The sequence below is a fragment of the Sarcophilus harrisii genome, chromosome 4 (assembly GCF_902635505.1).
Source record: "Sarcophilus harrisii chromosome 4, mSarHar1.11, whole genome shotgun sequence".
NCBI lineage: Eukaryota > Metazoa > Chordata > Mammalia > Dasyuromorphia > Dasyuridae > Sarcophilus > Sarcophilus harrisii.
The window spans coordinates 382,397,143-382,414,121 of NC_045429.1; the positions used below are offsets into that span (position 1 = coordinate 382,397,143).

A 16,979-nucleotide genomic window follows, 5' to 3' on the forward strand; every position below is an offset into this window, starting at 1 on the left:
ATCATCTCTGTCTCACTGAAACCCTAACGCACCCTTTCTGGCTAGTAATAGGCAGGAAAAAGTGAGGGGTAAGTGAACGGGAGATTCCTTACCCAGTGGATCCCCTTGTGTTCTAAGTACTGAAATGGTTATCAGTTTATCTTTACTTATATAAAGTGAAACCTGTAAATATCGATTGCTGGATGTTTTTTTTTTTTTCTTCTGAGATCTATCATAAAAGGATAAATAAGCTGATAACTTTGTTGTTATATAAAATGCCCTTTTATTCTGAGGTCCGTGTTTATTCAGCCCAATATCCTTTAGCATTTATGACTATAGAATTCTGGGCTGAGAATTCGATTTCAGAATAATGTCTCTGAGAAAAGAGAAGATGCATACAGATTCAATACAAAAAAAAAATCCCTCTATTTTCAGAATATTTGCTAAGGCAGAATAAAAAAAAGATACTTTTAATCACATTAGGAAGAGTTTCAATAGCAATTAAATCACAACATTTTGGGGGACAACCTATTTTCCCTGTATCCCCTTACTTTCTTACTGGAAGAAGACCTTTCCTCCTACTTTATTGAGAAAATAAGTGAGCTACCTTGGGGTTTTTTTTTCTACCCCAGACTTCAAAACCCTCTTCTCCTTCATCTATACTTGTTTCCCTATTCTTCAATCTTTAAAAAAAACCAAGATCTTCAAAGCCAGTAGTTTTGTATTTCCAGTGTCATAGTAGGTAGTAGATGTTTAACAAATTATTTTTTTTTTTTGGTTAATTTGGCCCTTCTTTGCCAAAGTCAATTCTACTTATGCGCTAGATCTAAGCTCTTCCAATTTTCCTTTCATTTGCTCCTCTTGTTCTATCTTCAGCCCATCCCCAATAAGTGGTTTCTTTTCAATTGCCTACAGATGTCCTAAAAAACTTACTGGGAGGCTATGAAAATGGAGAGAAGGGGTTCTATACAAAGGATGTTTCAAAATAGAAGTGACTATTGATAGGTTGAATATTTGGAGTGAAACTGACTTCAGGGATTTTGGTATAGTAGCATTAGAGATTTGGAAGAAAGAAGGGTTTGGGAGAAAAGATAATGAGTTCTGTTTGGGTCATATAGAATTTAAGATGCCTATGGAGCATGCACTTTCAGATATCCAGTATGCAGCTAATGATTCCGGACTGAAGATGAGGAAAGAAGTTAGAGTTTTAGAGGAATGTGAAATGAATCCTGGGGATTCTGATGGGAATCTGATACCAAGCAAGATAGTGTAAAGGGGGGTGGGGTGGAGGGGGCAAAGCCAGGATGGTATAGAGAAGACAAGTCTTTTTCTGAGCTCTTCTCATCATCCTCAAACTAACAGTAAATCTAGCCTCTGAACTGGTTTGGAGTGACTGAACCCACAAATATTAGGAGTGTAACAAATTAACCAGCAGAATATAATTTCAAAGATCTCCAGAAAAGGTCTGTTTTAATTGGGCACAGAGGGAAGTAGGCCAAGTGCAGGTGGGCTGAGCTCATTAGCCAAATGCAGGCAGCGCACAGTCCAGGGTGGTGTGGGCTCCACAAACTAGAGAATCTACCAGGAGGAATCTACAGCAGTGTTGGCTACTCTGCTCTGGTAGATCAGCAGACTAGTTATAAGACATAACACAAATAACAAAAGGCAAATAGTGCACTCCTAATTTCACAGACCTGGCCATGCCCACTCCAACACCAGAAGTTAGTTAGCACTCGCCCAGTGCAGCCACTGCTGCTTTTAGAGGAAGCTTGGACAATCTCTCCCTTTCCCTAAAAGCCTCAACTTTTTAAAAAATGAGCAAAGAAGTAAGAAGAACTCTGACCATAGATAGTTTTTATGGCAAAAGAGAAGTTGTCAAACCCTGAGGTCACTAAAAGCAGATTGTCTCCAGATGAAGCCCCAAAGGGTGATATAAATTGTCAAGAGACAAGGCTCTCTTGAAATTTAAAGGGATCTTTAAAAAGAGCTAGAAGAAAAATGAGGAGAAGCATAGAAGGAGAAGAGGGACCCTTAGAGGACCTCTAAGACAAAGACCTCGGACAAAGATCCAGCAAAAGAGAATCAGAAGTAGTCAAATAGAAGAATCAGGCTAGAGAAGTGTTCAAGAAGAGATGATTCAGAAGTGATCAATAGTGTCAAAGGCTGCAGAGAGGTAAAGGATGACAAGGATTGAGAAATCTATTAGATTTGATAATGAAGACATTATTGACAACTTTGAAGAGAGCATTTTCAGTTCAGTGATATCACAAGACAGACTAAAGAGGAGTTGGAATAAGAGATCTCTTCACAACAGTAGAAGGAGTGGGGAGTGTTCACTTCTCCTGCCCTGAAGTTGAGACTAAGATCTCCTATACTATTATTATTTTACTGCAATAGTACTACCTCCTTTTACCTTGCTTGATTCTTTTTTTTTTTTTTTTTTTGCTGAGGCAATTGGGGTTAAGTGACTTGTCCAGGGTCACACAGTAAGAAAGTATTACGTGTCTGAGGCCAGATTTGAACTCAGGTCTTTCTGACTTCAGGGCCAGCACTCTATCCATTGCTAGCTGACTCTTCACTTGATTCTTTAGATACTTTACTTTTCCACATGGATTTTGTTATTTTTTTTTTACTTGTTCTGCCTTTGATAACCCTTTGATCTCATCATTATTTGGAATGGGATGCTGTTCTGTAATTTTGCTGAAGCTACTGATTGTCTCAATATCTTTACTGATTCCTTAGGATTTTAAAAAGTAAATGATCATATCATTAGTAAATAGAAAATTTTTAATTTCCTTTTTGCATCTTTTTAGGCCTTTAATTTTTTATTATCTGATTGCTACTTTTAGCATTTACAGAATGACATCTGCTAATAGTGGGAAAAATAGATATCCTTGCTTCATTCTACTAGAAAAATTTGTGTATCTTCATTTCATATTTGCTAATTTGGGGTTCTAGATAGATACTTCATATGATATTTTTAAAGTCCTCCTATGCCTGTATTCTGTGGATTATTTGGGGAGGGGTGTGTGTTGTTCTTTGTCAAAGGCTTTTTTTGAATCTATTTGGATAATCATGTGGCTTTGGTTGTTTTAATTTTTATTATGATGTTGATCTTCTAATTTTGAACTATCCTTTCATCCCCAGTCTAAATACAATTCTTATCATAATGATTTCTTTGATCAATATAAGTTGTTTGATAGGAATTAATTTGAAAGTTTTTAAATTGATAATATTATTCCCTGGTTCTCCTATACTTGATCCTTTCCTAGTTTTAAATATTAAACTATATTTGTCTCATTAAAAAGAATCTGGTGGGATTCTGTATTTTTCAATTTTTAAGAATCATTTGAATAATATTAGCACCAAATGTTCTTTTAAATTTTGATAAAATTGTCTGATGAATCAGAACCACGGTGTTTTGGTTTTTTTTTTAATTTGGTAGTCTTTTAATAACTAGTTTTTTTTTTTTTGAGATTGGATTATTTACAATATTTATTTCATTTTTTATGTTTTTTTATTTTCAAGGTATTTCTCTTTTTGGTATGTGTTCTCTCGGTAGCCCATAACTGTGGGAAAAAATAGGTTCTGATCATTTTTTTAAATTTCTTTTTGTTTTGTTGTGGTTTTTACCTTGTTCATATACTCTTTTGTTGATTTCTTTTTCTGTTCTCTTTAAAATCAAATTGATGAAAGAGTTATCAATATTATTATCCTTTCAGATCTATCATTTCAATAGCATTTTCTATAAATTTCTATCATTTTCTATAGTTATTTATCCTCTTATTTTTTAGTATCTCCTCTTATATAATTATTTTAGCTTGGTTTATTACTATTTTTAAATGTCTATTCAGTCCATTAATCCTTTTTTTTTTAACTTTTGTTAGTGTTATGTTATTTCCTCCTAATAACTGCTTTAGCTGCCCTCCAGAAAAATTGATGTATTATTTCATTTTTCCCCATAATTATTGTTTTTATGATTTCTTTTTTAATCTACTCATTATGTAAGTTTTTGTCATTAGGTTTCCATTTGGATCTGTGTCTTTTGTTCATGCTTCCAGAACTGATCACTATTTTTGCTGCATTATATATATTTACTAATTCTTCCTTTTTATATTTGTTTGCAATAACTCTGTGCTCTAATACATGGTAATTTTTTAAAATTCCATGTGTGCTGAGAAATATGTATATTCTTGAATTCAGATAAGTTTTCCTTTATGCATTTTGAAGTTAAGGCATTAGATAGAGTATATCAGCTCTAAATTTGTTTGTAGATTATTAGTTCCTTTCTGCATAATGTAATTTCCATGTTTAACTCTTTATGTTCTGATTTTTGTTTTTGCTTTGTCTAAAAACACGATTACAACTCCTGCTTCTTTGGATTCACCAGATAAGAAGCAAATTTTATTTCAGCCTTTCATTTTTATTCCGCATATATGTCTTTGCTTTTTAGATATGTATCCTGTAAGAAACAAATTGTGAGGTTTTATTTTTCTATCCTATCATTCACTTTTTTATTTTGTTAGATTGTATAATGCATTAAAGGGATTTAAAATTAGGAGCATCTGATTTATATATTCCTCCATTTATGTCAAATACTTTTTTCCCAAATTAGGATTTTGTCTCCTCTTCCTCTATAAATGTAATACTTGGTGTCTTCAATTATTTTAACTTCATCTGCTCTAAGACAACACTATTTCCACCATTTTTCTTTCCCTCACTTCAAGCTCCTCCCCCCATTTGTTGTCCTTTCTTCTGATTTTGGAGTGTTTAACTTAATAATTCCTTTTTCTTTCTTCCTTTCATAAAGTTACTTAAATCTTCCCTTCTTTTTTCTACTCAAATAGGCAAATAAAATCCTCTTTCTTTCTCTTCCCCTTTGATTTATTTTTATTAAGTTTTACTTTCATTTTCTGCATTTTTCTAAAAAAATAGATTTTATTATCTTTATAATATCTCTGCCCTTTTGATCTTTCAAAGACTTTTATTTTTTGGTTCATGGCCCCTTTGCTTATTTAGTCCTTTAATCTGGGTATTCCCTATAGAATTAATGTTTTTAAGATACTTTTTTGAAGTTCTCTCTTCTAAACAGTTTCAATGCTATTGCAATGTAGACCTTGGGCCCTTTTAATGTTTGTGCCTCACTCCACAAATACTGGTTTTCGAGGATGATGTAGAGGATAGATGTATTGTTTTATGTTCCATTTGTCTTTGATGTTGCCATTCATTCCTACTATTTGCTCTCCCTACAATCATTTTTTCCATTGGTCAAGAAATTTTTGTTTGTTTATATCAGTGGTTCTCAAAGTATGGTCTAGAGAATCTTGGGGATCTCTGAAACCCTTTTGAATTTTACAAATTCAAAAATAGTTTTTATTTCCCAATATGGTAAATGTCTATAAATATAATCCAGATAAACAAAAACTCTTTGGAGAGATCCTCAATAATTTTTAATAGGATAAAGATCCTGAAAACAAAAGTTTGAGAACCACTGGTTTATATCTTCTCTCCCTTCTAGGTGTCAATTATTAACACTATCTCCTTACTCTTATGAAGCAAAGTAAGTTGTCACTAAATACCTTATCTTTTCAGACTATACTCATTTTAATGTTACCATTTCTATTTATGGAAACTCTTCAATGGTCATATTCTTCACTGGGACTTCTTCCCACTATTTCTTCCATCCATTCCCCTATTTTATTTCCTTCCTTTACTCCTCATTTATTTTCCTCGAAACCCACTTCATCTTATGAGACTACAGGACTTATTTTCCTTTGTTCTTAAATCATTATTTGATTAAGTTACATCATATATTTTCCCCTTTATCTATTTCTTCAGACTATTATCCTCATATTCTGCTATTCATTCCTCCAGCCAAAAAATTAATTCATTTGTTAGCAGGATGTTAGGGAGGTTTAGTCCATGATCGTTCATTACTGTTTCTCTAGCTTCATTCTTTCTATTTGACTTGCTTTCACTCTTCTCTTTGTGTACTTTTTAAAAGAAATCTCTTACTGATCTGTTTTTTTATTGTTACTGTATTTGTTTGCCTTTTATTTCTACTATAGTCCTAGTGTTTTAAAAAGTTGGTTCAGAACTTTTTGTCTTTAAAAGAAATGTGTTTGAGGACCTCTTTTTATTGAACATCCATTTTATTATTAATATTATTATTAGAAAATCTCAGTTTTACAGGGTTTGTCACCTTGGTTTGCACCTTAAGATCATATACTCTTTGGAACATATTATTCTATTCCATCTTCCAATTTCTGGTGCATACAGAAGTCCTGTGTTATTCAAATTTCCTTTCCTTTCTATTTGAAGATCCTTCTACAAGTCACTTGCAAAATTTATTGTTCCTCATTGTTCAATTTAACTATTACATATCTTCAAATTGCAACATGAGCTTTTTGTTTTGCTTTGTTTTTGTAAAGGCCATTTGTGGATTCTTTCAATTGCCCTTGTTTGGTTTTCTGAAACTCAGGTCAGTTGTTTTATTTTGTTTTTTATTATTTCTTATAGTATGGCATTCAGGTTTTCTGATGTGTCATGTTCTTTGGGGAGATCTATCATCCTTGAATTGTTTCTATGCATTTTGTTTCTGAGATCAGTGTGTTTTACTTAAATGGAAATCATGTTTTCTTTGAATATTATAATATTTCTTGCTTCTTTCAGACTTGTTCTTCATTTTTGTGTATTTTTATTCTCAATCAGTTCTCCATTTTGTTTTTTTTAGTGAAAGTTGTCACCACAAATTCAAGTTTTTTTCTATTTTATTGGTTATTTCTGCTGTGCAGATCATAAATTCTGCTTTTATATTTCTTATTTCTAATTTTTAAATTATTTGGAAATCTTTCTCCATGGTTCCATTCTCTCTTGGGAATCCACAAGGACCTTTGCCTTAAGAGGTGTTGATTCATTTTCATTTGTCTTATTATTTTATTTATAAATGTCATTTATTTATTTATAAATTTATAAATATAACTTTATTTAGCTGATCATAAGCTCTATTATGTTATTAACACTTTCTCTATTAGTTTATCTGCTAAAGGTTTTTAACTTAAGTTTTCTGTCCCCTGAGATGTTTGTGATTTTAGTCTTTTTTCCCTTATTGTTCCTTATTGTTTCTCATTTTCTGATCACTTCTTTGGTGCAACTATCTTGGGAGCTAGACTTCAAAGCTGTCTTGATCACTTTCAATGTTTGGCAATTTGTTTCATTGGTTTCAGTCTCTTCCCCAAAAGATTTATGGGGGAATAAAGCTGAGCCCAGTTGAATGCTGGGCCCTTTCAGGTTTAATTGAGCATCACATGGCTGTCGTCCTGCTCCAATTCTATTTCTCAGTTCTGTAGCTGAATTTTGTCATATCATAGAGTACTGTCAAGTTATAAACCCAGACAGCAAACTTCTGACTTTTTGTGGTCCAAAAAAGAGAGGACAGAAAGAATGCAGTTGATTTTGATTGCAAACCTATAGGTCAGCCTCTGTAGTTGTTCTTGAGTATGATGACTGGTAGGGTGCAGAATGCTTCATGAGTACATTAGGGATTGGGATTTGCTTTTGGTTCATCTTATTGTCACATTATTAGGGTTCTTGGTGTCATAGTTCATGGAGATGGTGGAAATTGCTCCATCTCTTGGACATAATTTATATTTTGGAGAAATTGGAAAGGTGATTGGAGAAAATGTCTAGTCCTACATCTTTTTAGTCACAAGACCCAAAACTCTCCCATCTTTGAATTTTTAAGTTTTTCAGTTGCCATCACAATGCTCAGCCCTCCTTTCTCCCTCAAAACTGTACCCCCAATAAGAACTAAGAGGGAAAAAAAGAGAAAAAAAATCTAATAAATAGCCATAGTCAAGTCATGTGAATCTACATAAAGGTCAGATCCAAAAATGTATGTTTCTTTCCTTATCCTAAGTTCATCACCTTGAATCAGGATATAGGCTATAGGCAACTTTCATGATATATTGGTCGAAGATATGGTTGGTCATTGCATTGCTAGAGCAGAGTGTCTTTAACTTTTGCCACTCATGACACCTTTTTTTCCCCATTTGTTTAATATTTTACAGTTACATGTAAAACAATTTTTTAAAATTTGTTTTTAAAGTCTTAGATTCCAGATTTTCTCCCTTCTTCCTTCCTCTTCATTATTCATCATTCATCATTAAGAAGACACATAAGCAGTTATGCAAAACATTTCCATAAAAGTCATATTATGAAAGATAACATAGATCTGCTCCATAAAAACCCTCAAGAAAAGTTTTTTTTAAAGAAGTATACTTCAGTCTGTACTTGGACACCATCAGTTCTTTCTCTGGTAATGGATAGCATTTTTCATCATAAGTCCTTCAGAGTAGTCTTGGATCATTGTACTGCTGAGAAAAGCAAAGTCATTCACTACTGAACTCCTCCAGTATTGACATTACTTTGTACACAGTACATTTCCCTTTGCATGAGTTCATGGGGGACTTTTCAAGTTTTTCTGACAGCACCCTGCTCATGATTTCTTATAAAACAATAGTATTTCATCATAATCACATACCATAATTTATTCATCCATTCCTCAATAGATGGGCATTCTCTCAATTTCCAATTCTTTGCATTGAAAAAAAGAGCTGTTATAAATATTTTTGTACTTATAAGTTCTTTTCCTCTTTTTAAAAAAATCTCTTTGGGGATACATGCCTAGTAGTGATATTGTTAGGTCTAAGGGTATGTGTGATTTTATAACCTTTTGGGTATAGTTCCAAATTGCTCTGCAGGATGGTTGAATCAGTTCATAATTCCACCAACAATTTTTTTTCCACATTCTTCCCAACATTTGTCATTTTCTTTTTTTGGCTCACTAGATAATCTAACAGGTATGAGGAAATACCACACAATTGTTTCAATTGACATTTCTTCAATAATAGTGAATTAGAGTATTTTTTCAGTGTAGCTATAAATAGCTTGATTAATTCATTTGAAAACTAGTCACATCTTTTTATCATTTATCAACTTGAAAATGGCTCTTATTTTTATAAATTTGACTTAGTTCCCTATACATTTGAGAAATGAGGCTTTCATCAGAGAAATTTGCTTCAAAGCATTTTGGACAATTATTGCTAACTGTACTTCCCCTGTTCTATTCTCTCTCTCCTTTCACCCTCTTCCATCACCTCCTTCTGATCACCCTCTTCCCCAATGTGTCCTCCCTCTGTCACCCTTCCCCCTTCTTGTGTTTACTTCCTCTCCTACATTACTCCTGAGTAAGATAGATTTCTAGTATCCATATTGAGTATGTATGTTATTTCTTCTTTGAGTTAATTTTAATGAGAGTAAGGTTCTCTCTCCCCCCTTCATTCCTCTTTTTCCTCTCCAGTATAAAAGCATTTTCTTGCCCCTTTTATGGCAGATAATTTATTCCATTGCACTTTTCCCTTTCTCCCAGTGCATTCCTCTTTCATCCCTTAATTTTATTTTTCAAATATCATTCCTTCATATTCAACTCCACTTATGTCCTCTGTATGTGTGTGTGTATATATATATATATATATATATATATATATATATGTATGTATGTATATATAAGTATATATTTTCCTGAGTAGGTGATTCTTGGTTGTAAAATCCTTGCTCCTTTGTTCTCTGGAATATCATATTCCAGGTCTTCTGATCCTTTGATGTAGAAGCTTCTAAATTTTGTGTCATCCTGACTATGGTTCTACCATATTTGAATTGTTTGTTTCGGAATCCTTGCAAGATTTTCTTTCTCATTGCCCTGGGAGTTACAAAATTTAGCTATAATATGCCTGGGAGTTTTCATCTTGGTATTGCTTTCAGATATTAGTAGATTTTTTCAATTTCTGTTTTACCCTCTATTTCTTGATTATTAGAACATTTTTTTTTATCATGGTTTTCATGTAGACCAATAATTTAAAACTTATTTCTCCTGGATCTATTTTCCAGATCAGTTGTTTTTCCAATGAGATATTTCACATTGTTTTCTATTTTTCCATTTTGTTTTAGTGTTTCTTGATTTCTCATAGTCATTAGCTTCCATTTGCTTAATTCTAATTTTTAAGGAATTATTTTTCCCAATGAACTTTTTCTGTACCTTCTTTCCTATTTAGCCAATTTGCTTTTTAAGGCATTTTTCTCCTCATTACCTTTTTGTATTTTCTTTTGCACTACTATCAATTTTCTTCTCAATTTTTTCCTCCACCTCTCTTATTTGATTTACAAAATCCTTTTTGAGCTCTTCCATGACTTGAGACCAATTCTTATTTTTCTTGGAAGCTTTGGATGTAGCAGCTTTGACTTTGTTATCTTCTTCTGAGTATGTGTTTTCATCTAGTTGGTCACTACTGTTACTCTCTATGAGAGCACCTATTCACTTCCACAGTAATATCATTTATTGATTGTTTCCCCCCGAATCCTGTCTTCTAAAAATATTCAACTTTTGGCCTCTACCTTCCTCCTTATGGTGAAAAATATGTTTGTATACAAGGAAGGAAAGGCAATCAACATTACTAAACTGCGGTTGGAATTATAAGACCCTGTTCTTTTGCCCTTTTTCTCTTCAGCTCAGATGATTCTTACCTTCCTCCAAAATTTAATATCCTTTATAATGTACCTTCTAGAACTGAAATATTTTGTTTATGACCAGTCCTTAACTCAAGCACTAATTCTTTCCCAAATTCTGACTCTTCCTCACTCTGTCCCTTTATTTTGAATTTAATTTAGTTAGACACTTAATTTAAATTCTTTGCTTGTGCTACCTTGCTATGCTTGATTCAGATGAGGATGAATTTCATGAGATAGCTTGCTTCACCTATCCAGTCTTCATATTTATATACTCTTCTAATACACTACAGTTATGAAAAATACTAAGTTTCTCCCTCTTATCTTTATTTGTTATTAGTTGGTTTCTTTTCTCTTTCCTTTTCTTTACTCTCTTAAAAAACACACAAAACAACAAAACTATTCTTGTGGCTGATTTTATCTTTTATTCATCTCTCTGATGCTCGGAGGCTATGGGGTTCTGAAATGACAGTGATCCCTTCTGTCCCTTCTGATCACTTGGAAATAAGCACTTCCTTATCACTTATGCTCTTTAAAAAGTCCAAATATATTCTTCCAGGTTTGTCTCATCTCTGCTGTTTGTAATTCAAAGATTATTCCCCAGCTGTGGTAGGAATGCTTGCAAGTCATTTGTTCTAGTAAAGTTACATATTTTTTTCTTATAGTATTAAATAGCTTTTCAAGATAAGTAATACTTACTTGAGATTCTTTTCTTTTGCTTTTGTATATGATAATATTCCTACAAAATCTTGTGAGATGTTAGCTGCAATTCTCTTTCTGTTCAATCATTTTCTTCCTGCTTGCTTACTTTTTTTATTTGACCTAGAAACTCTGGATTCAATTGTATTATTATTTTGAGGATTCTTTCAGGATGTGATCTCCTGATTTATTATATTTTCATTTTGTTCACTTTTTAAAATATTTCATTTATGATATTTTGAAATATCAACTAAAAAGTTTTTTTTTTAATTTGGTTATGGCTTTCTGTGGGTTCAGTATTTCTTGAATTGTTTCTTTGGTTTTCAAAGTCATTTTTTATATTAGTTTTAATTTTTCAATGCATTGCTTTCTAATACTTATTTCTTGGGTTTCCCCTTACTCACAAATTACTTCTCCCTTAGAAGGGACAAAACTCTCCTTGGAACCTGTTTAACTCTAGACTCACTTGATACAGCTTCCTGATCACCTAAAGAAATAAAACATTTCCCTCCAATATCCCCCACCCGAGATAGTAGTCAGGTCTCTCTGGGTTAGTGAATACTTGAAGATAATACAACTTATGTATGTGCCCTGCTGACCAGATAGTTTCCATATTGAGATGAGAGGGACCATGTGTATAGAAGCTAAAGGCCTCAACATCCTTATTGCATATCCTTGCTTTGTTATTTCAAGGTATATCTTATCCAGATTTGAACCTGAACAAAGTTCTTGTAGTTGAGTCAGCTAGGTGGTGCAATGTATAGAATGATGGATCTAGAGTCAGCCTCAGATATTGAGTGTGTGATCTTTGGCAAGTCATTTAGTCACTCTGCTTCAGATTCCTCAACTATAACATGGAGATAATCATAGCACTCACTTCACAGAATTCTTGTGAGGATCAAAAGAGATATTTCAAAGCACTTAGGGCCTAGGACATAGTAGATGCTGTATAAATAAATAAATAAATAAATCCCTTGCTTTCCCCTACTAGCATGAGGTTTGTCCTAATGGTTGTATTAGTCACCTTTTGTCTTCTTTTTATCCCACTGATTTACAGTAAATTAACTATTTGGCTAAGATTTTTCCACTTTTTACTAGAGGTTTTTTACTCTCTTAATCCTGTAATTTGTATCTCTTCATTCATTTCTTCTATTCATTCTTGTCCTTATTGTTTCTAGGTTCTTCCTATATGTTTCAAAAGTTCAAATACTACTTCTAATATGTAGGAAAGATATTTAACCCCTTGATCTTAGGCAGTTCTCTTAATTTATATCTACTAAATCAACTATTGACATTTTGTGGGAAAATTAATGTAAATGTTAACATTTGATACTTTTTTCCATAGGTATAGAACAAATTCTAAAACTTATGCTATTTTCAGCACGAGAACAACTGTAAGTATATGATGATTTGAGTTTTTAAAAAATAATAGTTATTTGTACATAATTCCATAAATCAACTGAGGAATAACTCAAACAGAAGTGACCTGATATTTTACCATTGGCTTTCAGCTGCTGCTCTTCATTAATTAAAAGATTTCTCTCAACATTTAGTCATGGAAGAGAAAGATAAAAGCTATTCCTTTGTTTTTCTTCATTTAGGCAGAAAAGTAAAATCCTAATACTGAACGCTCACTTGTCCTAACAAATTCAATACGATGGTTTTTCCAAAATTTCTTTGATTATAGTTTCCTACTTTTCAGACTAGCTGATTATTTACTTTTAAGTAGTCACTGAATTTAAATTCTTAGTCTTAAAGGCAACTTTGAAAGAATGTGGGGAGGGAATGAACATTAATTACATGCCTACTTATGTACCATCTCAGGGCCATCTCTAGCCATTTTGATTAATATTTTGCCACTAGACGCAGATAGTTTTTGAGGAGAAATTGAGGCTGATTACTTTGTACAGCCCTTTCACACTTAAATCCAATTCACTTACATGTCATGGTATCACCTCCCTGATGTCATGGACCTCTTTGAGAATGATGGACAAAGAGTAACAGCAACAACTATGTGCCTTGTACTGTGCTAAGCACTTTATAACTATTATTTCATTTGATCCTCAAGACAATCCTGTGAGGTAAGTGCTATTATAATTCCCATTTTACAGCTTAGGAAACTAAGGTAGACAGAGGTTAAGTGATTTGACTTAGAGCCACACAATTAACAAGTATCTGAAGCCAAATTTGAATCTTCCTGATTCTTGGAATGATGCCCCATCCATCGATGCACTGTACCATCTAGCTGCCCTAATTGCATTTATAGAGACTCATGTGAAAATGCATTTGATGAAGGTAATTTATTTAAAAAAGGATCTTAGCCTCTAAGTGCTTCCTAACTTCCCCAGCATAAGAGGAAGACTGTTCTATCTTTACTAGCTTTCCTAATGAAGTGAGGTGAAGAACAGAAGTTCAGAGCACGCCCTCTAGTCCCAGTCCAGGAATTGGTTGTTTTTCTATACCCAGATCTTATAAGGCATCTATGAGGTAGAAAAAGAAAAGACTAGTCTGGATTTAAAGTCTTTAAAGTTGTTATAAACATTACTTTTTTGTATATTTTTAGATCTATTTAGAATATGAAGGACCAAATTTTATAGAATGGGAAGCCCCAGTAGATTGTGACATTTCAAATCGAAGGTAATTATTTTTTAATAATTAAAAATGGTTATGTGTGCATGTATATATACATGTATATTATATACACTTGTATTTAATGAACCTTCAGATTTATCTTGTAGTTGAGTTGCCAAGATCTGAAAAGAATTTCTGAGAATTATGCTAGAAAGATTACTTTTAAACTAGGAAAAAAATTATTGAAAATTGATGAAAGCAGAGGTTCAGCCAAAGGTTGTTATATTAAATGAGATGATATATGTAGAATGATTTCATCAACAAATTATCTAAAGAACAAATCAATGAACTGGTCAAGCAACTAAAAAGTTAGAATATCCAGTAAACGAAAATTACATCAAAATGAAAAAAATAAATTGTCAAATCCCAAAGAAATAAAATTGAAAATAGCCCAACCACCAGATTAATAAATTAGATTATGTGGTTTAAAAGTAGAAAAATTAATTAAATAAACCACCATCTAATATGATTTTGAAAAGAAAGAAGAAAACTCAATTTCTGACATTAAAAAAATGAAAAAACAGATTCACAACAAATGAAGGAAAAATAAAATAAGTTATTGAAAGCTTTTATTTACCCTCATGCCAATATAATTGAGAAATTAAGTGAATGACTATTTATAAAATATAAAAAACTAGATTAACAGAATAAGACATAATGAATTTAAATTTAAAAAACCCTATCTCAGAAAAACAAATTGAATGAAAAACGGTGGGATTCCCAAAGGGAAAAAGAAATTCTATGGGCTGATTTATTAATGAATCTATCAAACATTTGAAGAACAATTAGTTACAGTGTTACATAAATTGTCTGTGAAAATAGGGAAAGAAAGCATTCTATATCCCTGGTACCTAAACGAGGAAGAGGTAAACCAGATAAAAAAGAAACTGTAAGCTAGCATCTCTAATATTAATACAAAAACATCAACTATAGTACTATCAAAATTCTGTGTCAACTTATTTTAAAAGATTCTATACTATGACCAGATTGTAGTTATATCAGGATTAGTTTAATAATTTAATAAACTTAATAATAACATTAATATTACTAACAATAAAAATCATATGATTTTATCAAGATGCAAAAGGGAACTCTTGGAAAAAACTGCACATTTATATTTTTTTAAATGTTAAAAGAATAGGAATAAATGCAATATTCAAATATAAGGTCTTTTCATTCAATAAGATCAAGGATAAAGCAAAGTTGTCCCTTGTCACCACCATTATATTTTATAGTTCTAAAAATTTTTGTTACAGTAATGAGAAAAGAAAAAGAAATAGAATTGGCACAAGAAAAGAAGAATCAAAAATGATCGCTTTTTCAAGCTAACATTAAGGACCCCTGAAGAATCAAACAAAAATAATTAAATAATAGCTTCACCAAAATAGTTTTTGCAGATTTCTGATTCTGCTATCATCCTTCCTGTATTTTGCCAACAAAATCTAGCTAGAAGGAGGGAGAGGAGCTTATTTATATTCAAGGGAGCATTTTATAAAAACCTGAGATTGAACCAGAGGAATGATATAAATATAGACACAAAACACTCTTCACAGATATGAAAACAGACTTTAATAATTGCCAAAATATTAAGTGCTGGTAGTTGGTCTATGACATTACCAAAAAGGATAACACCATTCAGATTAATTTACAGACTCTATCATACCAATCAAATGATCAGAGTGTTACTTTTTAGAACTAGAAATACACACACACACACACACACACACACACACACACACACACATCTGGTGGAGCCCAAATGTCAAGAATCTAATGAAAAATAATAAAAAGTGGACATAATAAGAGTCTAGCAGGATCCAGATCTCAGACTGTTGGTTGCTATGGGGGAGGAGAGGCCTAGCAGTATCAAACTTAGAATTTACTGCTTACTGAGTAATTAATAGAAAAGTTGATCAGTAGAACAGATTAAGAACATATGACCCAAAACCAATTAAACATAGTAGCATTGTATTCAGTATAAACCAAAGAATTACAACTGCTAGAATCTGGACTTCATGTTCAAGAAAAACTACTGAGAAATTTAGCAGTCTGATAGAAATTAGGATTGGAGAAATACTTTACATTGGATGCATAATAAGCTTCAAATGGATACATGACATGAACATGAAAGATCATTTCATAAATAATTTAGAGAATCAGGGAAAAACACCTTTCCTAATTATCAATGAGGAACTGTTAGAAGATAACACAAACAATTTTAATGACATAAAATTTTAACATTTTTGTACAACCCAAAGCAATACATTTATATTAACAGGGCAATAATTAAGAGGGAAAAAACACTTCCTGCAAATTTCTTTTTTAAAGGTCTGATATCCAAGACATATAGGATGTTGATAGAAATACAGAAGAACCACCGATAAATCTTCCAAGGGTATGAAAAAGCAGATCTCAAAGGAAGACAGGCTATAAGCAAACAAATGAAAAATAAATTCTAAATAAGAGATATCCAAAAGAGCTCTGAGGTTCTATTTATTCTCATCAGATTGTCAAAAACAAAAAAGGGAAATTATAATTATCGGAGAGGGTGTGGTAGGGAGAGGTACATTGATGAGTTGTTAGTGGAGCTGTAAGTATTTCTGGAAAGCACTTGGGAACTATACCCCAAACCAGTGGTTCTCAAAGTATGGTCTAGAGAATCCTGGGGGGGGGGGTCTCTGAAACCCTTTTAGAGGGTCTACAAATTCAAAAATAGTTTTTATTTACAATATGGTAAATGTCTATAAACATAATCCAGATAAACAAAAATGCTTTGGAGAGATCCTCAATAATTTTTAATAGGATAAAGATACTGAAAACAAAAGTTTGAGAACCACTGCCCTAAACAGTTACTGAATTGTGCATGAAATATTTTGACTCAGAAGTAGCATTTCGAGGCTTGTTAAAAATCAGTGAAAAAGGTAAAGAGCTTATAAGTACAAAAATACTTATAGCATCACTCTGTTTTAGCAAACAATAAGAAACAAAATGAGTGCTGATCAATTAAGAAATGGTTGAACAAATCATCTATGATATATGAACACAAGAGAATATTATGCTATAAGAACTGATGAAAGGAATGATGCAACAAAACCTAGAAAGACTTA

The 16,979-nt window shown here is 32.4% G+C and overlaps 1 protein-coding gene across 1 annotated transcript in view; it reads left to right on the top strand.

The window, feature by feature from the left end:
* Nucleotides 1–16,979, top strand: part of LOC116423369 (cation channel sperm-associated protein subunit epsilon-like) — a 135,726-nt gene that overhangs the window by 808 nt on the left and 117,939 nt on the right. Inside the window, exons 2-3 of the mRNA XM_031966984.1 lie at nucleotides 12,587–12,635; nucleotides 13,805–13,878. Of these exons, the coding sequence (XP_031822844.1) occupies nucleotides 12,587–12,635; nucleotides 13,805–13,878 (123 nt within the window). The remainder of the gene's footprint in view (nucleotides 1–12,586; nucleotides 12,636–13,804; nucleotides 13,879–16,979) is intronic.